The following is a 25,084-nucleotide window of genomic DNA, read 5'->3' as shown; positions in this document are numbered from 1 at the left end:
GAATTCTTTTAGAAATGTGTAAGCACAAACTTGTTTGTACCACGTGTTCTGCCTCATTTCCTCACTTTTAACCCAAAGTGAGAAAAACTCATTCTCCATACCCTGGTACTACACATGAGTCATATCAACATGTGGTTCCACCATGAGAAATGCATTTGTGTCTTTGTGAGTTGCTACTATGAGTGAGCATCTACTCTACTGCCATCAGGAAATGTCACAGGATGCACAAAAGCAAGTAGCAATAGCTACTGCTAAAATGGACTATGTTCTGTTCTCTTCCAAATGTGTTAAAATTATACCTGTGCATACAATGGTGACAATCCATATAGCTCAGTATACACCACCATAGTTTAGACCTAATCACTCATTTGGGATATTCTTATTTTACATATCCTAGTCTTTCTATATTATATAGGTCAGGACTATCCAACTTCTATGCAGCTGGAGGCCACGCTAGTGTGAGTCATGGGCCCTTGGCCTTTCTGTCCTTCCACAGTTTATTAGAAGGTGGTAGTTGCACAGCACTTGCATCTGGCATCTCCTCTCTGTACTTGGGTGGACCCTACCTCAGCTCCCTCATTGTACCGTGTCCTGGACTTTCCCAGAGTCACAAGCTGACTCTGACTTCTGGGGAAAAAAAACTAATTTGCTAACTTGTATTTTTTTTCCAAGAAGCTAATTCTATCAAAAGATAGTCTAGAAGAGACCAACATCAGCAAACAAGATAGAGAAGAAATTTTATTTCTGAATGTATCACATTGTTTTTACTAGTCAAAAGTTTTGCAGGAAATTCGAGCAAGTGAAAAGTATTGCAGAAGTGTGCCAAGCCACTAGTGTCCAACTTAAGGTTACTACTCAACATACATGCCATTCTCTCCGTTAACTCTTGTTGCAGTGGTGAATGAGGCTTCTGAACGGAGGCCTTGCAATGTGATTCAAGTAACTTCTGCTGTTTCATTTTGCTTTGGCTCTTATTATATTCCAGAATAGTTTTGGAGTAAGGTCTAATGCCCTTATTACATGTAAAAGTTGTTTGGTTTTTTACTTTTATTTTATGCTATGTTTTAGAAAACTCAGTGACATCCACTGAATAAGGTATTTAAGACCCTGATTTGGAAAAGCACGTGGCTGTTTACTTTGGAGGGTCAGATGGAGGCAAAATTTCTCTGGAAATATGTATTAGACCAGAAAGAATATCTGTTCTATATTAAAAAGGAGCAAGGGTTTTTTGTGGTTTCTTTTTATTGATATATTTTCCAATTGCATTTCCAGTTAGGTTTTCAGGCACAGTGCCCACTATAGCTTGTTTTTTTTGGCTGTTTTTAGCTGATTTGTACCAAAGGTTTCATGCCAGTTTCTTGAACTGCTACAAGTAGTTGTATATATTATGCACTTATTTTTATTCTGTGAATGACCCAAAAAAACTAAAGCTTACCAGAACATTAAAAATGTAAAAGGTTACCAACAGAGTATAGAATTTATAGCACTTAATTTGGCTTGTGAAAGATCTATACCCTGCTATATAAACCTTCTAAAGTTTAAAAGCTGTTAAAGATTTCCAGTGCATGTAGTAGCCAAAAAGTCACATTATTCAGGCATTGTATGCGACGAGAAATGGCAAAACTATCAGCAGTGGCATAACTAGAGTAGGGTGACTGGTGTTTTGGAGAGGAGGGGGGGCTGTTAAAAAACAGCTGCCTCTGCAGCTGCACATTCACACTGGCAGTGCAGTGGAAACTGGAAGTTGCCACCGCCCCTGTGTGTGGCAGCTGCCCTGGACACCTGACCACATTTTGACACCTCTATTAGACTCCTTTCAGATGTAGTAAAAAAGGCAATATGATCGGTGTGAACAAAGAGTTGTTACTTCAGGATGTAGGCACAGGGCTGTGAAAATGAAGGAACTGTATTTATTCTGTCACCTGAGTGGTAGTGCTTTCTGAGAAAAGACAACAAAGCTAGAAACAGAAATTATACATGGTAGAAGTGATCAGAAACAGGCTCAAATCTGTAATACAGCAAAAGAAGTTCAGTGGGCATAAACTGCTTTCAAAATGGCTGAAACCAGTTTAAGATAAACCTGGATGGATGTAGTATCAGACATAACTGATTTAGGTTAAATCAATTTATTGAACTTTGGTCCCAGATTCCCTCCAGCTTCAGGTTAACTCACAGTCCCCCAGTATCCCAGGATGCTTCGTACCTCCCCAGCAACACTCCCCTGCTCACAGGTTTGGCAGGCTAGCCTTGGCTCAGGTTGTCTACTCCAGATGAGCAGGGCGGCATGCCCTAGCACCCCTCTCTGCAGCTTCTGACCTGGGCCACTGCAACCATTTGCTGCATTTCTAGAATCAAAAGTGAATGTCTGTTTACTTGCTTATTGGTTCAATCTATGAAGATTAAACTAACCTGTGAAGATTGAATCAATTCAGCTTTGGGCTTTTTGATTGTTTGTATTTAGCCCAAAAGGGTAACAGAAATGAGAAAGTGGCTTTGAAACCTGGAAACAACCAACCATGCTAAGGTTAAGAATTGTTTTCCATCTTTAAAAAACAAAGCATTATATTGTCAAAACTTTTAGCTATTTTTCCCTTTTATTCTTTAGCAATACCTCTTTAGCATCTCTGCAGAACTGTCTGTTTATCTTTAGAAACATGGAATGGTAGAACCCATAATTATGCTCCTGAGCAACCACATAAAAGCAAAATCACCCTGTGTTCCATAGCTCTTGTTTGCTTTGTTTTAATGAATAAGATTCTCATGACTATAATATATCTGCATTGCTTCCCAAGTGTAACGTAGCAAGGCCAGAAACACAGTGCAGAATCCGAATTCTGTCATGTAGTGACCCCATGGATAAGAAGGGAGAAAAAATAGTGTGTTCTCAAAAAGAGTGGGGGCGGGGAGGGGAGAGACAGATTTAAATTAACAGTTTTTTAAAAGTTTGATGTGCAAGACTAATCATAATAATATAGGTTTAGCATGATGTCCTAACTGTGCATTAATAGGTTTGAATTGCTTGTTAGTGTAATTTTATCACGTTTTGCTTTTCTGAGAAAAATCACAAAGCGATTCCAAAAAATAAGAGGGTTAGTTTTTTTTGTTTCTTTTCACAATATATTTTGCATCCTTTGGATTTGCATTCTGGTTTGTAAGCCTTTAGTGTGCATATTTTTCAAGCTTTTCTTGTTTGCATGATAGGCCAGACATTGTATATTCTCTTAAATAAGATTCTTGCATAATTTACATACCACTAAGAAGTGCAGTCTTAGAAAAAACAAAACTTTATGAGGTTCCCAATAAAATCAAGAGAGCTGGCAACACTGCCTTTGCTCTGAAATTCCTATGTTTATCATTCTTAAGGTTTATGATAATAAACCTTTAATTAATAATTTTATCTTTAATTAATGAGATTATTTATCTTAATCCTGTGTTAACTGTTTTTCTTTAGGATTATATATTGCTTTTGATGTTTATGCCATTCATAATGCAATTGCTAAAAGTTTTTGTGAAAGAAAATTAGACACATGATCAAAGGAATTCTGTGAGCTAGCTCACATCAGTTCCAGCCCTCCAAAACCTAACACCTCCTCCAAAATCTAGAGATCACCTGTGTGAATGTTTTATTCTCCCAGGGGATGATCCCAACACTTCAGTGCTGTTGTTATAAATGTGGTAGATGTTTCCACTTTTTAACAAAAATCTGACATGCCATAAAAGCCAGTGATTGGGATATAATTTATAACAAAAGTGTTTTTAGGATTTATGGCTTTTTTATAGGCAAGAGAACTAAGGATATTTTTAGTTTTAAAAACCATTCTGTAGTTCAAGCTATTTTCTCTTTTGGTTTTGTTTTAATTATTAAGCTTTAAATGTAACTGTGGGTAAAATTTGTGATCATAGATTAATGAAATGTATAGAAGAAAATAATCCATTATTGTTTTTTTCCATAAAAAACACCTAAAATACAAAACAAAACCAGCAACTCATTCCTGCCACTAAACAATACTGTGAGAAAATCTCAGTGTTAAGGGATATATATATATTTTTTTTAAAAGATCCTTACCCTTAAACCCTCAAATATTACAGATTATGATGATTATAGGCTTCATAACCACATGCATTTTAAAGACATGAACATCTTCTCTTAAATTACTCACTTTACTCTCAACTTCAGTTTTTAAACTTTCTTTAATATAGTAGAGATGAGAACTGTGCAAAATAGCACCGTTTCATTTTGACATCCGTTTCAAAGGGACAGTGTTTGGTTTTGAGATTTGTTTCATTTTGAAGCACTCTTCCAGTTCCATTTCATTGAAACTGTTTTGCTGTTTTAACATTTCACCCCTAGGCTATAATGGGGAAGCATGAAATTTCTTGCCTGATTTGAATGAAATTTGCAGGGATGGTAGCCCCTTCTGAGGCCATGAAGTATGCTAAGTTGCAAAGAGATAGGTGAAGGGGTTTCTGGGAAACTGCACCTCAAATTCTTGAAAGCAAAACTTGTATCACATGTGCATGTGAAAGCACAGTGGCGTGAAATCTGCAGAGATGGTGGACCCTGCTGAGGGCATGAAGCCTGCCAATGTTCAAGGAGATAGGTGCAGGGGGTTCTGGGAAAAAGCACCTCAAGCTGCTGACAAGCAAAACTCGTGACATGTGACTATGTGTGTGTAAAGGCACAGCTATTTTTCCGTCCCTCCCAGAGCACTGGGATTGGAAGGGACCTCATGGAAGGATCAGCCACTGGCCAGCTACACAGTCAATGTCAGAGCAGTCCTTCCCCCCACTTCCCCCACCCTCTTACTTTCTCTTTCCCTTCAGGCAAGCCCAGCTTCAAAACTCACAATGTTTCAAAACCTTTGAAACATTTCAAGTGCCCTGGTTTCGTTTTGAGGCTGTTTTGAAGCCCTTCGTTTCATTTCTTTTTCGCTGTTTCAAGCTCGAAACAAGTTGAAACAGCATTGAAATGAAATACCTGGTGAAATTTCACACAGCCCTAGTAGAGATTATTTCTTTTACTTTATGCACCATTGCTTTCCCATTGTTAGCTACAACTCTATGTTTTCAATTTGATTGGGAGACAGAAATCCCACCCATTCTGAAGATTAAAGTTGATATCAATACTGCTACACAGGGGGGTACAGCTACATAAGAAACATAGAAGCATTTTGTTTTGATCAGGTAAAAAATGTATTGTTTTCAAAATGTGGCTATAATATAAAATACTACATGTAACATAGTGTATTAAAATTTAAAATATTAACCCAGACAAAAAATATAAAAGAAATGAATCAAAAGCATAAATTAAAACTGAAATATTACAAAACTAAAAACCTGAAATGATTATTTCAATTTTCTTCTAGTAAAAAAAGAAATAAAATTGACACGTACCTGTGAAACATTTTTAATTAAATGTTTTTTTGAAAAAAAAGCTCTTCCCTGGACACCTCTTTAATCAGCTCTACCTATAACAGATATACTCAGATAATCTCTCTGTTTGACAAAATAGAGTAAGACTGTTAACATACAAAGTTGCAGTTAAATGAATGTAATAAAATAATGTCTGTAAAATAAAGCAGGGCTTCTGCAACATTATACTCAATGGTTATTTATGAATAAAATCTAGCACACCTGGAGGGACATCTGGAGAAGTGTATGTTTTATTTGACCAAACAATAATTATAACTGCGGACCAGCATGTAGTCAATGTGAGATTATTTCATGGCACTACTGCTCATCAGAAGGGTATGTTACATCTGTTTGTAAAACATGCAAGTTCTAGTTTTCTTAACAAAGCAATTCCTTATCTTTTAAGATGAGTGAAGGAAGCTGCAATTCATTGTTTGGGAATCTCTTTGTATAGAATTGTTCCCTGTTTAATTCTGACCTCAAACTTTGTTACACAACATTATTTGGCATGAGATGCATGTTTTGGCCTGACAGCAAACCAAATGTGGTGAAACCTGGGGCCAAAGGCCAGGTGCTTCCAATCTCCTGGCAGAGTGGAATTTTAGACCAACAATGTACATCTGTTGTGCCTTATTGCTTTTTATAAAATGGCTTCATGTGTTACAGAAATAGTTGGACACTTTTTAAATGATTTCAGTACCTGTATTCTGACAGTTTGGTTTCTCATATCATACCTGTGCAACTGTTGCACCTAAATTGCAAGGCGGTAACTCATCATCCAGTTCCTCAGTTGTTAATTTACAATAAATCAAATAAATTATGTCTTCAAAGTCAGGGAACAAGTCTGTGGTTTTATTATACTAGAAGAGCCAAGTACAGCCATTTCTGAGGGACAGCTGCTGACTATCATTACCAAGGGTCACCAAATGCCTATACCAGTGGTCCTCAACCTTTTGTAGACTCAAGGCACCCTTCATTAGATTCAAGGTGCCCCTCAGAAAATGCCAGTGCTTACCTTTTGCTCAGGTGCTTTTTGGACTATGGAAAAATAATAGAGTAATCCTTCTGTTGCAAAGAACTTGGAAACACCACAACAGGTCAGAATGCTTTGAACACCATGGATTCCTATTTGAAGTCTCTGCGTTTATGTTATTAATGGCATGTATGCTGAGCATACGTTTCAATATAGAAATAAGGTATCTGACACCATTTTAATTTAGTGCACTTCTTAGAGGAAGACATTTGTATGCAAGTGAATTAAGAAATGGAAAAAAATAGATGTGACTGTGTGAAATTAAAGAAGCAGGCTAACTTCTCATGAATATTATACCTCCACCATATTACAATGTGCTGTTCATAGGGTTAAAGTATTAAGCTGAGTGGAAGAAAAGGGGGAAAGAGTTGTGTTGTTGTTAATCAATTTCTGAGGTCCTTTTTGCTGGGCTTAATTTGCTTTCCTGGTAAAAGGTAAAACATTTTGAAAGAGAGTACTGAAAAACCTTAGCATCCTGACCAACATTATCTGTGCTCTTAAAGCAAATCATTACATTTGCAGTTGTATGACTTTAATAGCTTTTGTTTAGTAGTGTTGTATATATTCACCTCCTTGCACTGCTTAAACACTTTGACTTACCTTGTGCGTGAACCAGTGGAGTATATTTATTAGCCAAATTCTATTGTCTTGTTTATTATTATAAATGATTTTTATTACTCTTCTCTAATAATAACCTTGCCATTTGGATCCTACACCTGCAAAATTTTGCTCATGTTAGTAATCCACTTAATTTAAAGTGAATAGGATGATCTAGCAAATAAGGATTTGCTGTGCAACTTCCAGGTTTATAATAACATTATAATTTTCCTCCATTCTAGCTTCATCCATCCTGAAAAGGGAAAAACGGAAGAGGACGAAGAATGTTCATTTTAACTGTGTTACCGTGTACTATTTTACACGACGGCAAGGTTTCACCAGTGTTCCCAGTCAAGGAGGAAGCACGTTGGGCATGTCTACTCGCCACAACAGTGTGCGTCAGTACACACTTGGAGAGTTTGCCATGGAACAAGAAAGGCTCCATCGAGAGATGTTAAGAGAACATCTAAGGGAGGAAAAACTTAACTCATTAAAATTGAAGGTAAAATTGGCAAGACTTGGTCTCTTATCTCCCACATTTAAATGAATGCTGTTAGGTCAATATAGGCCCAAAGTTTAGGTTTGATAAAAATAAGATTTTAGCAGGTCCAAGTAGAAGTGCTTCCATGATTTTATTTATGTTTTTTTAATCATGAAACAAGTGTGTTTGACTAAGATGTTGTCATGGCAACAGCAAAAGCCATGCATCTGAAGCAATACTATGGCTCTTGTGAGCTACCCTGGTGCTTAGTCAGCAGGTGAAACACAGGATCCTGGGAGAGACATTAGGAAAGGATGGGGCATTAACCATCCATGTTACAGCTTCACTGAGGCTATGTTCCAGAGAAAGGAAGTGGATGCAGAAGGGTTCTTTTTATCCGTTTCTGCAAATACTCCTCTTTCTCCTTGTACCTCTGCTGTGATATTTACCAAATATTATCATGACAAAACCATAACCTTAACACCTAGCTCCTACCTAGTTATAGATATAAAAGGGGGTCAATTAATCTCCATTCCACCATTTGAGGTGGAGGAACTGAGGTGCAGAGAAGAGACAAGGTCTGCCCAAGTGCACCTACCATGCTTGGTAGGAGGATCTGCTTGTGCCTCTTTAGTCCCTTTTCAGTGCTCTATCCCCATCATTCATCTGTAGGAGATGACTGTGAACAAGGCAACTGTGTGTTTGGTAAAATAGAACTTGAAACCGACCAGTTTATTTTTCAAGTTGACTTGGGCAAATTTTGCCAGCAAGTAAACATCAGTGGTGAGAAGCACACTTCCTTTTTTTTTTAATGTTTTCATTGTGAGATTAACAATGTTGAGATGCATCTTTTCTTTTTTAGCTAGAAAGTGTCCTCTTACAGATCGAATGCTTGAAGTTAATTCAGCTCTTTGTCTGAGATTAAATAACACTAGAGAACTTTTTGATTGTTATTAATCCCATGTCTTCTCCTGAGGTTGGTGTTTGAAATGCAGCATAGTAGACATTCAACATTGAAGGTGTCATTTGAAAAATGATGTTTAGAAACAATGGGTCTGTTTCTCAATCTTTTTGAATCGGTGGTAAAAGTCCACTGAGCTCACTGAGGGCCGTGTTTCATATTACACTTACAACATGTCACCTGCACTTAAAATGCAAGCTTAGAACAGATGCAGGGACAGGAACAGCATCCTCTCTGCGGCTCAGCTCCCCATGCCCACCAGCAGCAACAGACACCTAACTTGCTCTGCTGTAGCAGAGGTAGGTGCTCCCGGGCTGGGCAGTACTGGGAGCATGACAGGGAGGACATGGGCTCCAGGCATGGGAGTTGCATGTTCTCCTGGGAAGATGTGTAAACTGCACCTCTTAGTGTCTGGAGAAAGCAGGGGGCACAGCTGGTTCTAGCACTGTCCAGAGCAAGCTAAGATTATAGTAAGCATTATCATGTCACTGTTCAGAATATGTTCTGACTTTTGATGCAACATGGTAATATTTACAGCAATCTCAGATAAGACGTGTGCTAAGTGTACTGTGTGACAAGGCCCTAAGAATATCTATGAACAGTCTTTGTTTCCATGTATTTGGGGCTTGTTTTCCAATTAATACGCACAAATAGGTCTCAAAGATTTTTAGAATTGTAGCCTCCCAACTGCTATTCAGCCTTTCTCCCATTGTAAGACTATACAGAGATTATCTCTGTTATAACTACTATTACAAGGCAATTGCCCAAAACAAACTGGCATTATCCCCAGTCTGAAAAATGCCTCCCAGGTGTTTTTGCACAGTTTTTGCTCTGAACTCCTTAAGAATTCTGTGTGGCTTTTAATACTCAGATATTGCAAAGGCTTCTCAGCCTCCTGAAGTTTCTTCTTTGAACAGGGAATAGATTTTGAAAATAATTTTTAACCCTAAACTGTCATCCTGGTAAAATGTGCTCAGTGGGAGGGACAGGAATATACACAGTGGGAGGGACAGGAAGCAGAAGGCTACAGGTTTAGTAAGTAGCTCTGGTATGAGGAGTGTGCACCCATTCACCTCCCATAATAAGCATTATGTGTAGGATTACAGTACTCCTATTCTATAACTACCAAGATGCCTTGTTCTAGTCCCAGGAGTTAGATCACTTGTGCATCTAGTCTTCAGCCCAGCACAGGGACATATGGATACTATACAAAGGGAGACCTGCAAGGGCACAAGTTAAAATTACAGGGTCTACAGAGATTTCAGGCCTCTCCTTCTCCAAATAGGCACAAGTTTCATGAGCAAGAATATCCTATTTACTTCTGGGAGTGGGTCCTATAAATCTTAATCTGCTTTTGGAGAGGGAGGCGCAACTCAGCTATGTGCTCTCATTCCTGCCCTCTTTTCTAGGTGTGGTGCAATGCATTCTCCAGTCCCTCCAGCAACATCCTGCCTGACCTGTTGAGGTAGAAGGAAAGCACTGTTGGAGCCTGGGCTTTTTCCCCTCTCCACTTGCCTTCTGAAGTCAGTGCATCCTCCCTGCAGTCTAGCCAAACTCCCCTCACATATCAAGGCAGTGCTGACAGTGGGGATTTGTTTAAAGTAAAGGGTGACCTCTGGTCAGGTTTTTAAATTCCTGTAAATTCCCTCTGTAGATGTTGGTTGAACAATAAACATTTCATTTTCATCCTGTTCCATTCCCCATCTGTTTTGAGGTTAGTAAGTTTGCCAGTTTACTTATACTGACAGCTGCAGTAGGAAAAAACCAAACAAACCCATGGGTCAAACCCCCCCAAATTGTGCAATTGGCTTAACAATCAATGAGTTAGGGGGCAAAACACTTTTTCATCCTAGAGCAGTATGGCGGTCACCATTCATTCCTGTTCCGGACTCTTTCCTCCAGCATGGCCATGTCCCTGCTAATAAAAATTGATATTCTTTTTATTTGCCTTCTGGTCTTTATGCCTCTAGTATATTTTAGTCCTGTTTTCAAGTCCTTCTTCATAACCATGAGGAATAGATTTTTCATAAAAATGAAAGCTAAGATAATTTTACCTCAAGATTTTGAGAAAAAACCACAAGTTATGGCAGGGGGTGCAAGGGGGTGCACGTGCCCCCCCGATGGGGCTGGTGCCCCTCCGATGGCCAACACGGATGCTGTCAGTAGGGCTGGTGCCCCCCGACAGGGCCGCTGCCATCGGTGGCTACTGTAGATGCCCCCCCAGATACAGGAGGCACCAGTCACTCATGGGTATGAGAAATAACAAATGTGAGATCCACACTGTTTACCAATAAATATTTCAGACATGAATGAACACCTTACTGAGGTCAGTGCAGCTACTGTGATGTCAAAATAATATCACTGAGATGAGATATGGTTTCAGCATGTTTGAGACCGGGCAAGGAAGGACAGGTAGCACCGTGTTAGATATTTAGAAAGGCCAACTTTCTTTTTTAAGTGGTAGTTGTGAAAGGGTGAGGGAAGAATTTAAACTGTTCAAATTGAGTCTCCTTGAATTACACTTAGTACTAGCAGTCTGAGGGAATACATACATTATCTCGCCTTTTAGGCGATCATTCTAAACTGTTGAGGATGTTTTGTTTGCTTATGACAGCTGGGCCTTGCTGATTTCCCTTTATGGAGATGGAGGAGCTATTTTGCCATTTGTGCTGTCTCTAAATGAGCACAACAAAGACAGACAACAAAGTTCTTTGGTGATAATGTCAGTGATGATGATCCTGATTTGAATTGCACTGGTCAGGACTTGCATGTCAATTGCTATGCAACTGCATACACAGCCATTTCGGAAAATGAAGCGAGGAAAGTTTGCTTTAAAAGTTTTACAAATTACCATAACAGCTGCGTACAGAAAGGAAAGAAATTAATAGGTTTTTATTTAGTTCTCCTAGTTTGTTAATTTCTACATTGCATTAAAATATAAAGATTCATAGGAAAAAAATATTGGTTTCTTTGTCAGCTTTGTTTAAAATGCATCAAATGAAGGGGTGAGGCTCTGGCACTAGGTACTTTTCTCTTTTTTTATTTTACTTTTCACAAATAGATGTTTCTTACTTTCCCTCTTCTTCTATTTAAAATAATTTTTAAGTGACTTGAAATTAATTTAAAAAATGTAGATTTCAGGTCAGTCTTAACACTGTTGTTTCACATCAGAAAGAAAAAAAATCATTGCTGAGGTAGGGCACAAAAATCATCTGGTCCATGCGAAGGAGCTAGGTAGGATTTGCTTGAATGTGTTGTCTTTCAAGAGGCAAGGATTTCTTACGGCGCTATCTTTTATTGGACGAACTGCATAGTGGGGATAGATTTCAACAATCAAACACCAAGCATTCTTCTCTGGGTCTCATCAGAAGAATGTGTTGCATTCAAAAACCTGTGTGAGTATCTCAACTATGCAGTTGGTCCAATAAAAGATATGTCCCTAAGAAATCCTTGCCTCTTGCATTATTCCTGGACCATCACAGCTATAACACTGTCTTTCAAGGAAACATCAGTAATCAAAGTAAATCAACCAGTATAACCTGAACGTTATATAACTTCATACATCTGAGGGCCAAAGAATGTGTCAGCACGGACTGCAAAGGTTTCTCTTTTGAGAACAAGGAGAATCCAAAGAAAAAGCATTAGAAAAGAACTTGTGTTTTGCTTCTGCCATGTAACACGAGCAGAATTTATTCTAGCAGCTCCTCTTTCCCTCAAAAAATGGTGTAACACTATTATTCCTGTCCTTCTGTCAGGCACCAGGGAATTTACTCAAAGAATAGCTGACAAGCAACAGTATGTGTTCTGAAATCTAATTTTTTAGTCTTTGAATATGTGCAGGAAAAATCTTTACAGTATTCTGTGACTTCTTTATAAGCTAGGTAAAGTCAATTAAAGAAGCTAAAGTATTATGAATATGGTGTATTTATCTGACTTGTAGAGGTATATGCTTAGCAGTTTCCTTAGGTGTGCACAAAATTCAGGAGACAGGTTTGAAAAAGCTTGAGTCATTCAAATTGGACTTAAAATTGTCAGTAAGATGTGACATGCAGGTTTCAGCATGCTGCTCCAGCTGTAGAAAGTTTTTATGCTCATGGACATACGACTTTTCTATTGTACACAATTATGAGTAACCCCTTTGATTTTAAGAAAGACATTTCAATTCCTACATGTGTCATGAACATCACTACTAATCAGGAATTCCTTCTCATTCTGAATAGCCAGTACCAGGAGAGGCAGCTCTAACAGTCAGTGTTAACAGCAGATATTGCTGTTGATATTGTCCAATATCTACCCTTGTGAAACCTGCAGGAGAAGTGAATAATTTCCTTTACTCTGTGAAAAATTTCCTGCTAAGGAGGCGCAAGAATATGGCAAAAAGATCAATTTTTCAGGCTTTACAAAGCTGGAGTGAATTGAACCCTGTGGCCTTAAATGATACTTTGCCCTTACTTGGGTGTTTTGCATTGGTATGAATTTCACCTTAATACCTTTAGGAAATACTGGCTTTTTCCACCTGTGTATCACAGTTCGCTTAACCTGGCAATTGTGACAGTCAAGATGTTAAATACTCCCCAAGATTTTTTCTGAACAGGAAAAGGTGCTGGACAATCCTTAATGATCTCCACCCCTCCTTTGTGCTTAGTGCATTACTTGTGCAGGAAGTGTTCTACATTAACTGGGAGAGAAAATGCATATAGTGGCATATAGTGGGAGGTGCTACTTAAAAAAACCCAAAACCCAACCATCCAGTTGCTGCATTTTATTTGCGAACAGTCTGAGCATATTAAACCTATGAAGACATGTTGGCACGTAGGCCACACATGCAACTTGAATATAAGGCATAAAGGTAACAAGAGGATATAAAGACAAGACTGGAGTGGGTTCAAACCATGGTTGAACTGCATTGTGATGCTAGGCCTTATTTAAGACTTAATTTTTCCACCTATAACTCAGAAGAAGGCTTGATAAAGTTGCAATATCAAATACTAAATATTATTAAATTAACTGGGATCAAATCAATGTTGAGAGGAAACAGGAAGAAGTAAACACAAATAAAATGTTCTTCACTAGATTTTATATATCTTTAAACTGTCTCCCTGTTAGGAGCCAATTGAATTATTCATCTTTTGGTGATAAATATAACTTAATGACCTTTAATAACTGAATTACCATGGGTTGCCAGCCATGTTACAAGGAAGAGAAGTCTTCTCCGACTTCTTGCTCAAGCTTTTGTATCAGCTAGATAGAACACTGTCTTTGAAGTTATCTACAACAGATTGGGCAGCAAGTTAATATAGAAATTCTCCACGGATCTGGCTCTAAATGTTCACAACCATTGAGACTGGAGCTGGACTTGGCAGGTTGAACTCATCTCAAGCAGAAAAAATGAATAAAATCTATTCACTTGCAGTTTAGATACAAATATATTCCTTTGTCACATGCAGAATTTGAGGCTTTCTCTGGTTTTACATTTCCCATCCTCTATGAATCCCCTCTTATCCAACAAAGGGCTAATTTTTTTTCTATTGTCACTTCCTTTCTTTTCAAAAAGAAACTTAGAGGCAGAAGTACAGTACCACATTTGATATATAATGGATTCATTTAGTAACTACTCATGGTAGTTAACAAAGTTATTAACAATTCAGAAGCAAACAGAATATGCAGCTTCCTGTCAACTCATGTGAAAATAAAATGTGTCATGATCCCTATGTCAATCCAACTTATTAAAATTCTTCTTTCTCCTGTTTGTATTAAACTTATTTTTACAGATTTTTCTTTTACTGGCCACCATGAGCAAGGACTAAGGGGTAAATCCAAAAAGTCAGCCTGTGGCAGATATGAGGGGACTGTGTACAAAATTGTGATCCAAAATCCCTGCTCAGTTACTGCCAAACTTCACTGTCTCTTCTATTTCAGAGTTCTCTAGTTGCATAACTTTTTACTTGTGTGCATGCCCAGACTACCTTGAACTTCAACCTGACAAGATTTTAGAAACCGTGCCCTTTTCTGTCAGTGTCCCCCCCAGATATGTTCTGGGACTGTTTCATGTATGACAGGATCAGCTCCCCTCACAAAATACACTTTTTTTGTTAAACAGTGGTACTCAAGATTTTGGCCCTGTGGGCAGATTGGCATGGGGCCAATATGTGGGCAGGATGAAGCCACATGCTGCCTCTACATGGTCTCTACTGAACCCTGCATGCCAGGATCAGGCCTTGGGGCTTGATGCCTCCACCTGGCCCTGCGCACTGGAATTGGGCCTTGTGTGCCCCAGCTAGCATGCCACCACTCCCCCCCACAGCCAAATTTTCAGGCTCATGGGAGTCTCCCAGGCCAAATGACACAGCATCAGGGATTAGATCTGGTCTATGGGCCAAGAGTTTGAGCACCCCTGTTTTAAAACATTATTGGTGGTATGGCAACCAACATATCATGTGAGAGTTTAGTCATTAAAGGACTTATCCAGGAAGTAGGAGACTTGGAGTTAAGATTCCTCTTTATCCTGAGTGGATCAAATCCATGTCTCCTGCCTCCAAGACCAAGAAAAACATTTAAACTAGGACTGCACAACTCCTGAGTACCTGTGGGGCTACACACCAGGCCACACTATACTGTTGTTGTTGCCCTACTGCACAATGCCAGCATCTCTGTGCCCTGTATGCTACACCACATAGGGTCCCTGGGTTCCTCTAGCTAGCCTGGCCATAGGCTACCTAGGCCTCATGGGCTGAGCCACACCATGCCACCCCAGAGGCATCAGTAGGAAGTGGAAGACAGAGGAAGGAGGGGGAGCCAGAGACTCTGGTGGCAGCGGCAGTTGTACAGCCCTGATTTGAACCCTTAAGCTATAGGCCAGTGTTTCCCAACCTTTTCTGTCCCATGGCAATGGTCTGGCTTTTTCCATCCCATGGCACATGGGCTGGATGCGGGGGGTGGGGTGGCAAGCAGCCAAACACCAAGCAGGGTCGGGGGGGACGAACGCAGAGCCAACTGGGGCATGGTGGCACCGCAGGGCAACAGTGGTGCCACTGGCTGTAGTCATGCCCTCCCAGGAGCCACCCTCCCCACCCCTCAAGATTACACAGCACACCTGGACATGGCCAACAGCACACCAGTGTGCCGCAGCACACCAGTTGGAAAATGCTGCTATAGACTAGGCTAGGGGGTGTATGACCCATTCCTCCTGCTGAAGCTGTACCACTGTGCAAAAGATTTGTAGGGGCAGAGACAGTGTGCGCACACAAAAGTGAACAAGACTGTAGCTTATGAGTTAAGGCATTCAGCTGAGAGGATGGAGTTCTGGCTTCCATTCCTAGGACTGTTTCTGTATTTTCCCAGTTTTTAAAAGCCAGAAGCAATCCTAGGAGCAGAGCCCAGAATTGCCTTTCTTCCTTAATTGAATACTGTCTCTTGCTCTCTGCCTTAGTTCATCTTGACTTCTTTGCTGCAATGACTTAGTTTGAATAGGAGAATTGTAGAACACCCCCAGTGCAGCCTAGTCACTAGGACACACTCCTGGAAGAGATGGGAGCCAGAAGAAGGAACTAAACCCAGGCAAATTCTCTAACCTCTAGGACAGAGGCAGGTAAGTCTTTCGGGCAGAGAGCTGTTTATTGAGGTTTGGTGAGCTATCGAGGGCCACATAGGTAGCCCCGTCCCTTGGCTGCCATCTTGGGCCTGGAAGTCCCAGCCCTACCTCCTAAGCTTTGCCACCAGAAGTCCTTTCCCTTGCCCCGCAGAAATGCTCCTTTTGGGAGGGGGAGGTTTCCATGTTAGAACCAGGAAAAAAACTAAATCATACACTGAAAGTCAAACATCTGCTATAACATATTTTCATTTTATTACAAAAATTTTTTTTGTCATGATTTGTGTTTGTGTACTGTATATTGCATAATAACTCAAAAATAAATTCTTAGTCTTTTATATTGTAGGGGCAGGGTGTGGTTGGTGGTTTTTGTCTGTGTGGTGGGAGGTGTATGGGGGGTGTGGGTATGGTGGGGGGTATGGGTGTTTAGGGTGGGGTGTGGGGTGCGTCCATGTGTTTGTGTATGGTGGGGTGTGAGAGAGTTTGTGAGGTGGTGTGGCTTTGTGTGGGGGGCATAGGATATGTTGAGGGGTCGTGTAGCATTTGTGGGGTGTGGGGTGTGGCTCTGGAACGCTGTCCTCTCCCATAGTCAACACAGGCAACATGGGGGGGGGTGTATCTGTGTGTGTGTATCTGTATGTGTGGGTCGTGGGTGGAAGGGGTATGAAGACCACCCCACAGTTCCCCCCATGGTGCAGCAGCAGGTGGGGGGTGCTGGTGCCTGGCTCTGGCCAGAGCTGCACATTGCAGCAGGGAGCACAGCCCTTGCCAGGCTGTTTGTTTCTGCAGCACTCCCCACACTTGTGGGGCACAGAAGGGCGCTGGAGCCTGCTGCTATCCCTGTCCTAGCCCGTTCCAGTGCCTGGGGCTTTCCTCCTGTGCCCCGTGAGTGTGGGGAGCACCAGGGAAACAAACAATTCAGTGGGGGCTGCACTTCTTGCAGCGCTGGCCGGAGCCAGGGGCCAGGTACCAGCGCTGAGCGGAGCATCCCCCCCTGCTGCTGCTGCTCCCACTGCCTGCCAGGGCTGTGTGCCATGTAGGGGAATGTGGGAACCACCCACTCTTTCTCACACCCACACAATGCCCAGCCGAGCTCTGCGCTGCTGCTGCCCCCCCAGGTGAGGGCTCCCCACTGGAGCCAGCCTCACACTCCACACTCCTGCCCAGCTGTAGTCCTGCCTCCACCCCCAGCTTCCCTCTCTGCTGCCCAGAGGGAACGAGACACCAGGGAAGCCTGCAGCAGCAGCCCTGCCCAGTGCTAGTGGGGTTGGCCCTTCCACCCATGAGGGTGGAGTGAGGCATGAGAGGATATGTTGTGGGCAGGTGTAGGAGCCTTGTTCCCACCCTCACAGGCAGAAGAGCTAGGTGAGGCACAATTCATTGCGGGGCGGAGGTGCTGCAGGCCAGATGAAAGTGCCTGGCAGGCCATATCTGGCCCATCGTCTGTATTTTGCCTGCCCCTGCTCTCAGCTATGACTCACCGTGACTGCTTCTTCCTCTTCCACCTATGTGTCAAAAGAAAAGAGTGAGCCCTGCATTGGGTTGCTCTAGGGAACTCCATGCTGAGTGTGCTGGTTTCAGCAGATTTCATTCCAACGCACTTGGAGTAGAAAGGCTATAGCTTAGAGCTCTGCTAATTACCTAGCAGGGGAAACACCATGTATCTGGGTCCATGAAGGCAGTTTTCCTTAAGCACTCCCAGGGATAACTGTTCTTCTGGCATGGTTTAGTACCTCCCTAGATTGCTTCTGCGGCCGTATGGCTGAGGGCAGGCGAAACTTGGGGACATCCAAATGCCAAGCCTCTGGGCTTGGGCCTGTATTTAGGATGCCTGCCAAAAGACTTTGGAAATATCTGAAGCCCCTGGTGGAGGTAAAGGAAGTTTGCCGGTTGTAGGGCCATTTATGGTCCTGAACTGACTCATGGATGTGGACTTGGTTTGGCTGATTTGGCTTGGAACATGAAAACATTTATTTAAAAAAAAAAAAAAATCATTCCAAGGCACTTGACTTTCCACTTGAACTAGGCTCCCCTGGAAGTGTAGGTACCTAACCATAGAGCCCAGGACTGTGCAAGTTAGGTCCAGCAATATCTAACTTTTAAATGCTTCCATCCTTTATTAGATCTACCCCTAAGTGTTTAATTTAAATTCTCACAGGCAACTTAAAATGCTCTGTTTAAGAAGCCATTTGGGTGTGATATGTTTTCAACTGTGCTGTGTCTGGAGAGTGGTCAAAAGGTTGTAAAATGCTGACATTAACCTACAAGCTATAACTATTAATTCTTACTGTTTCTTCCCCTGCTGCTTATAATCATATTTGTGAGGTGCAGGAAAAGAGAGACAACTGCAAGCTATTGAAAGGCAGTTCAGGAGTTTTTTATTTCCTCTGCAGACCACTCTGTAATGCTTTTCTGCAGACCCCTTTGAGTGGGGTTATGGCCAGCACATGGATAAACCTCTGTGATGTGAGTGGAGGACAGTGAGTAGTGGGGTTGGGTGAAGTCTGAATCTAATCCAAAAGCCCCCACTTATTAAAAATGTTTATGGCCCTTGCTTTCTGTCCAGCAAAAGTTATTTCCTGATCTCTAATCCCACTCTCTTGATAACAGCCCATGAGGGATTCACATCTCATAAATCCACAGATCATCTCTTGTCTCAGAGCCTGCATCTGCTTAACAAAAGATCCTACCTTTATATACCCCTGAGCATAGTGGCCACTACTCATTGCCCCGTGTGGAAAGGAAATTTCTATCCCCCATCTAGTATTCAGAAGCTATATGCTGAGATCCCAGAGTCAGTTCTGGAGAAGACTATAATACAAATATTGTAGAACAAGTTAGTTATCAGTAAACCCATTTTTATTCAATCCCCTATATGCCTGTCCTGAACTGTTCTCTCAGACTTCCCACACAGCCAACATACGCTGATTATCAGACACATAGGGGCTGAAATCCCTGTCATGCCATCAAAACGAGTGCCAAGATGGAACTTCCATCAGGCAGACTCGTCTGGATTTACTGTTGAGGTGGAGAAAACCATCCACTGCATCCCCCTGATGATAAAACAGTACAGTCATTTCATGGCCCTGCTTATTGTTGCAGCTAAGAACATCCCTCGAGGTTTCAGAGAGTGATACATCCCTTGTTGGAACTGTGACTGCGAAGCCCTTTTCCAACAATACCAACAATCTGGAGACCCAGCAATAGCCACAGCACTACTTGGATCTTTGGATACCTGTAGACAACAAAGCTGGCTGGAGTGCATGGCATCCATAGATTTTACGTACTCAAGCTGTCGGGCCTGGAGCATCTTGGGGTAACTTGAAGCATCAAACCCAGCAAAGGCCGCTAACCTGTGAGTCAATACAAATGCTGTCACTGCCAAATTGGTGGCCAACTCAAAGGAATCCCTTGATAAACAACACAAACAGAAGGTTAAAAAAAACTCAGAGAGACAATGGCAAATTGTCCAGAATCCATTTTTCAACTGTAATGGAGAACAACCATATTCCACAAATCTGGCATGAGGCAATGGTGACAGCCTTGCCAAAACCAGGAGAGATGATACATGATCCTGGGAGCTATAGGCCCATCTCTTTGCTCTGCATATCCTATTAGTTCCCGGAGTGGCTCATACTTCTAAGAATTAGCCCTATCATTAACCTATTACTCACCCAAGAACAGGCTGCCTTTAGACCCCATTGTAGCTGCTGTGAACAAGTCCTTGCCATCATTACAAACATCGAGGTTGGTTTTCACTGCAATCTCAAGACTGGGACCGCCTTCATAGATCTTTCCATGGCCTATGATACTGTGTGGAAACAGGGACTGATGCTCAAACTGTCCCTGCTGCTGCCATGTGCCAAATTATTCTGGCTGCTGTGGACTTTGATGTGCAACAGAATGATGAAGGTCTACCTACGAGATAAGGTCAGCACCCCAAGAATACTCAGCAACGGCCTCCCACAGGATAGTGTTCTGGCACCGACACTTTTTAACATCTGTGTAAGTGATATGCCCTGTACATCATTGTGAAAATGTATCTACACTGAGGATATTGACCACACAAGCAAAAACTTTTCAGAGTAAAGCTACACTGAACTCTGACTTATCAATAATGGCTGAATATTTTCATAAGTGGAGACTATAACTAAATCCAACCAAGTCCATCATCTCCACATACCATCTGGACAAGTCGCAAAGCATATAACACCTTCATTGTCACCTTCTGTGGAGAAAAAGTGCATCACAACCTGACTCCTACCTACCTAGAGGTGACTATTGACCGCTTCCTAACTTACCATTATCACCTCTGAAAGACTGCTGTGAAAACAAAGACATGAGTGATCATCATCTGAGAGCTCGCCAGCATAAGCTGGGGTGTCCTCCACACTTCTGCCTTAGCCCTGGTCTTCTCAATAGCTGAGTACTGTGCACCCATCTGGACCTCAAGTCGACATATCAAACTCATCAACACACGACTCTACTCAGTAATGAGGAGTATGTCTGGAATTTTGATATCAATTCCAGTGCAGTGGCTACCAATACTTTCAAACATTCTTCCTCCCTCTATTCAACAGGATGCAGCAACATGCAAAGAAATAATGTATATCAATAGTAATCCAGACCTTCCAATCCACATAGACCTTCAATATCTCCTTACTCATTATGTGATTTCACGAAAACCTTTCTGGACATGAACTGAGCACCTCCTATACTACAACACTAAAGAATCTTGTTGGAAATCTTGAGCAAAAGGTTATTAGGTTTCCATAATAAATACCTTGTTTCTGACCCAGCAATGCAACAATTGGGCTTCAGCCTTCCATGGAGGATGTGGACAACCCTTAATACGATACACAATAGACATGGCCGGTATGGCCACGTGATGTACAAGTGGCACTTAAAAACCTTGCCTGGCTGTGTGTGGAAACCCTGACCAAACCACAGAGCACATAATAACACCCTGTCCCAGATACAAGTTTGAGGGTGACATTCTGGGGTTACGCTTGCTTTCCAGGAGGGCATTGATCTGGTTGAGGAATATGGAATTAAAACTATGATGACAACTCTTGCTTCTAAACCCACACACAAGAAAAGAAAGATTCAATCCCCCGTGAGGTATTTGATTTTCTTTTTAAAAGCATATCAGTAAACTTCACAGGCTCTATTGTCTACATCTATGTTAAACTGTCTACACTTACTGCATGACATTAAAAAAGAGACAGTAAACAATTATAATACATGTTTCTTATAGAAATACCAAAGATAGAATTCAAAATGATGAGTCATCATATTATTTGTTGCTACCTTCATGTCTAACAACAAAGAGTGAAGCACCTTCAGTGAGAGGTGATTTCTCGGTATCTTTTTAAATATCCACATTTTTGAAGAATGATCTTTGAAGTCCTAAATGGATTTTTGAGTACACTGAACTAAGAAATGAGAACAGAATGAATGAACACTATATTCAGCTAACATAAGGAGGGAAAGAAAATAACTGCTGGGTATTAATGAGGCAGATATGTGGATAGAGTCATAGGTTAGCATAGAGGGGTATATCATAGTCTGGACAGAGGACACATGCTAGGAAATGGCTAGGAAAAATGTGTTAAAGCAGTTCCTGCTCCAGAGAGTCCGTGACTCTCTTCCTAGCTAGTATAATGACTGAAAACAAGGGAATAGAACAGAAAGATTATATAAAGTGCATTTAGGTCAGGTTTTAAAGATGCCCATCCATACATTTAAAAAGAGACTTGAAAGGATGCACGTAAAGAATTAAGTTTGTTCAGACAAATGAGTATGAAACATGGTAGACAATGTGAAAAATCACAGGGCACTACTATCTGAATGCTGCAGTTCTTTAGAAAGGATAGAATACACTGGAAATAGGAAGGAATCATTATGTTTGTGAGGCAAGTTGTAGAAATGATAAGGAATCTTTCAAGAATTACAGATAGCAATGAATTATTAACAAGGAAGATTCACTACTTTATTTTAAGGAAAACTTTTCCTTGTTATACAGTGTTAAGCATCCCCAGCTGCCAGTCAGGAGATCAGGATCATCCCCTTGATACAAATAGAATTGTGTTAATCCTGATTTTGTAGGGAAATAACTGAATTATAGAAGGTCTCTTATATCTTTAACTTGTATGATTATTAGAATGCTAAAATGAAGACTATAAAGACCATAAGCTTTGGGTAGAAGTTCACTCTAGACTGCTTGAACAAGGCATGAGATGACAGCTGTAATACAAAAGGTTATGGAAAGGACAGACTATTAATGCAAGTAGGAGATTTAAGGTACCCAAGGCAGTAAGGCACACAGTGAAAGCAGCAGTAGTTGTATGGATATAAGGCAAAGCTGCTCCTTTACCCATTACATAGAGGAAAAATATAACTAGAATCATGGTAACAGAGATGACAGGATTAAGTAATAGAGAAAGGAGAGTATCTAAGCAACGGTGATAATTATGGTGTATAAAAACATCAAACATATAATAGAGTTGGAAGCTTGTACACTAACTGTGTATTCAGTACAAGGCACATACCTGAAATGAAATTTCAAGAGATAGCAGACTGAGCAGTAAAGGAGCAAGAATATCTGTCACTACAATGAGCGTGCAGAGTATTTATTCAAATGCTTGTTTCTCTGGGGATAAAAGGATATTCACATAAACTCACCAGGGGAGTGGGGAAAGAAGATTGTGAGGTTGTCAGGTTTATTCTACTCTGTTCTTACAGAGGCACATGTCCATGGTAGTGCAGAATGTGATAATGTGGACAACACTTGAGATGTTGCCTGTGTTAAACTGGAATGAGGATCTTGTGAGTTAGCCCTTGGAGTTGTTCATTGCCTTCTCAAATTGTTGCATCAATCAAAAATCTGAAATCATACATTCAAATGGAAGGTGCCTGTTAGAGACTGTGTGATCCAGGTTGCCCTGGGTGGCTTTTAACTGAAAAATAATGGTGTGGAAATGTAACGTTAGATGAGTTTTTAGACCAACAGCAGTCACACGTACAAAGCAATGAACTTGTATGTTCAGCTGGTGTAAATTGGCATACGTCCCCTGAAACTGTGGTCCATAAGAAGGCCAAATCTAATAATCTGTTTGTTTGTTTTTAAATCAACTTGGTTTCTCATCACCAAGGAAGAAGGACGCAGCACTCAGCAAAAAAAAGGTGTTATTGCACTTGCGGGGAATGTTTACATTTTGCAAACTAGACGGGGCACCTCAGTCGTGTAGTGCTGTGTTCTCCTTGTGTAGCTCAGAATTAGGAAGGAATGTAGAAAGAACCAGATGTGTTCTCCCTGGGGAATTTGTTTGAAATATATGCCATTTGGTTCATTCTCAAGCCAAATGATTTTCTCTTCAGGAGTACATCTGTGAGCTACAGGAAGGGTAGTACAGGCAGGGCTAATGAAGTAGTGAGTATCATCATAGGCAGCTGACCTTCAGCGGTGGCAGGATAGAGCAGCCTGAGACTCCACCTATGGGCTGGCCCATACATCAGTATAACGTAGAAGTAAATTAAAGCTCCCTTTTGCCCCCACAGTCCCAGTTTAGCATGGAAGATAGCCTTGCTGGAACAAGAAATCTGTGAAAGCTGGCCCAGTGCTGTGCTATGTGCTGTTATTCAGATAGAAGGGGGGTTGCAAAACTGAAGCATTAGAAGTTTTGAAGTGTTTTAGTACATGAAAATACATTTGGATGGTTTCATGGGTTCCTGCTGAAGGAGTCATTACCATTGCTGCAAAGAGAGTTTAATTTATGAGTCTCTTCCATGACTTCAGGCCTGATACTACTGCCCACATGAGCGAGCATATTGATTCTATCACTGGTGTTGCTCATTAGAAATGTTATACTTGGTTTTACTTAATCTCTGTCCTGAAATTTGCAGGCAGCATGAAGCATTCATGATTTCTCTGAGACATGCAATTTCCAGCAAAATGGAGGGTGACACTACTGAGGTTTTTCATCCGCATTTCGCAACTGTTGTTGAAAGCTTAGTTCATGGTGCTTCTTTTTTATTTCCATGCTGAGTCTGAAAGGAAAAATATCTGGGGGAAAAAACTATAGAAAACCTATTAGGCAACTTGGATTTACTGAATGTCTGCATTATGAAATGAGTAAACTATAATTACTATGTTTGCAATATAAATGAGCTTTAGAAAGAGCACAGTCTAAACACTGTGTTAACTGCTCTGTGTTACAGATGACAAAGAATGGCACAGTGGAATCTGAAGAAGCTAATACCCTAACGCTGGATGACATTTCTGATGATGACATTGATTTAGACAACACTGAGGTAGATGAGTACTTCTTCCTACAGCCTTTACCAACAAAGAAACGAAGGGCCCTGCTGCGAGCCTCTGGAGTGAAAAAGATTGATGTGGAGGAAAAACATGAGCTGCGGGCCATCCGCCTGTCCAGAGAGGATTGTGGCTGTGACTGCCGAGTATTCTGTGATCCAGAAACTTGTACTTGCAGCCTCGCAGGCATCAAATGCCAGGTAAAGAACTTGATTATATTCATTCTTTAACTAGCAGAGTATAAACGGACATGGGGAGCTGCAATTGTACTGAGGGTAATGGATTACTAATTGCTGAAATTTGTGGGTCTTAGAAACAGTTAAAAAAAGAAAAAAAGGCCCAACCTGGGTTTTGTTAAGTACAGTTGATGTGCTAGACAAATCTAACCCTTTAAAACTGGGTTATTTTTTATTATAATTTGTAGACAGATAGGCTCTATAAGTTTTTCTTCTAAGTACAGGTAGTCAGTTCCCCACATCCTTATGTGGACCTTTAACCAAACACTCACCAGAAATGATAGATGAGTCATGAACCTTTAAGCCTGCAGATTTCACACAGGATATTACATTAGCTTTTATTTTTAGCTATGCATCTTTCCCCCCCTAAGTACAGTTCTTCAGTGACTTCAAACTGTACCCATTTAGTCCCTTCTTGATGAGAGGATTATGCTCAAATATGAATTGAAGTCCATGCTC

The 25,084-nt window shown here is 41.0% G+C and overlaps 1 protein-coding gene across 4 annotated transcripts in view; it reads left to right on the top strand.

Annotated features, from left to right (window-relative positions):
- CSRNP3 (cysteine and serine rich nuclear protein 3) overlaps positions 1-25,084 on the top strand; it is a 166,587-nt gene that overhangs the window by 127,734 nt on the left and 13,769 nt on the right. For all 4 annotated transcript variants that reach the window (XM_090045588.1, XM_090045589.1, XM_090045587.1 and 1 more), the window contains 2 exons: positions 7,285-7,544; positions 24,293-24,589. In XM_090045588.1, the coding sequence (XP_089901714.1) occupies positions 7,285-7,544; positions 24,293-24,589 (557 nt within the window). The remainder of the gene's footprint in view (positions 1-7,284; positions 7,545-24,292; positions 24,590-25,084) is intronic.

Source organism: Crocodylus siamensis, chromosome 4 (genome assembly GCF_052110815.1).
Source record: "Crocodylus siamensis isolate JL-2025a chromosome 4, ASM5211081v1, whole genome shotgun sequence".
Lineage (NCBI taxonomy): Eukaryota > Metazoa > Chordata > Crocodylia > Crocodylidae > Crocodylus > Crocodylus siamensis.
The sequence above is the reverse complement of the archived record's forward strand: the minus strand, read 5'-3'. Positions and strand labels throughout refer to the sequence as shown.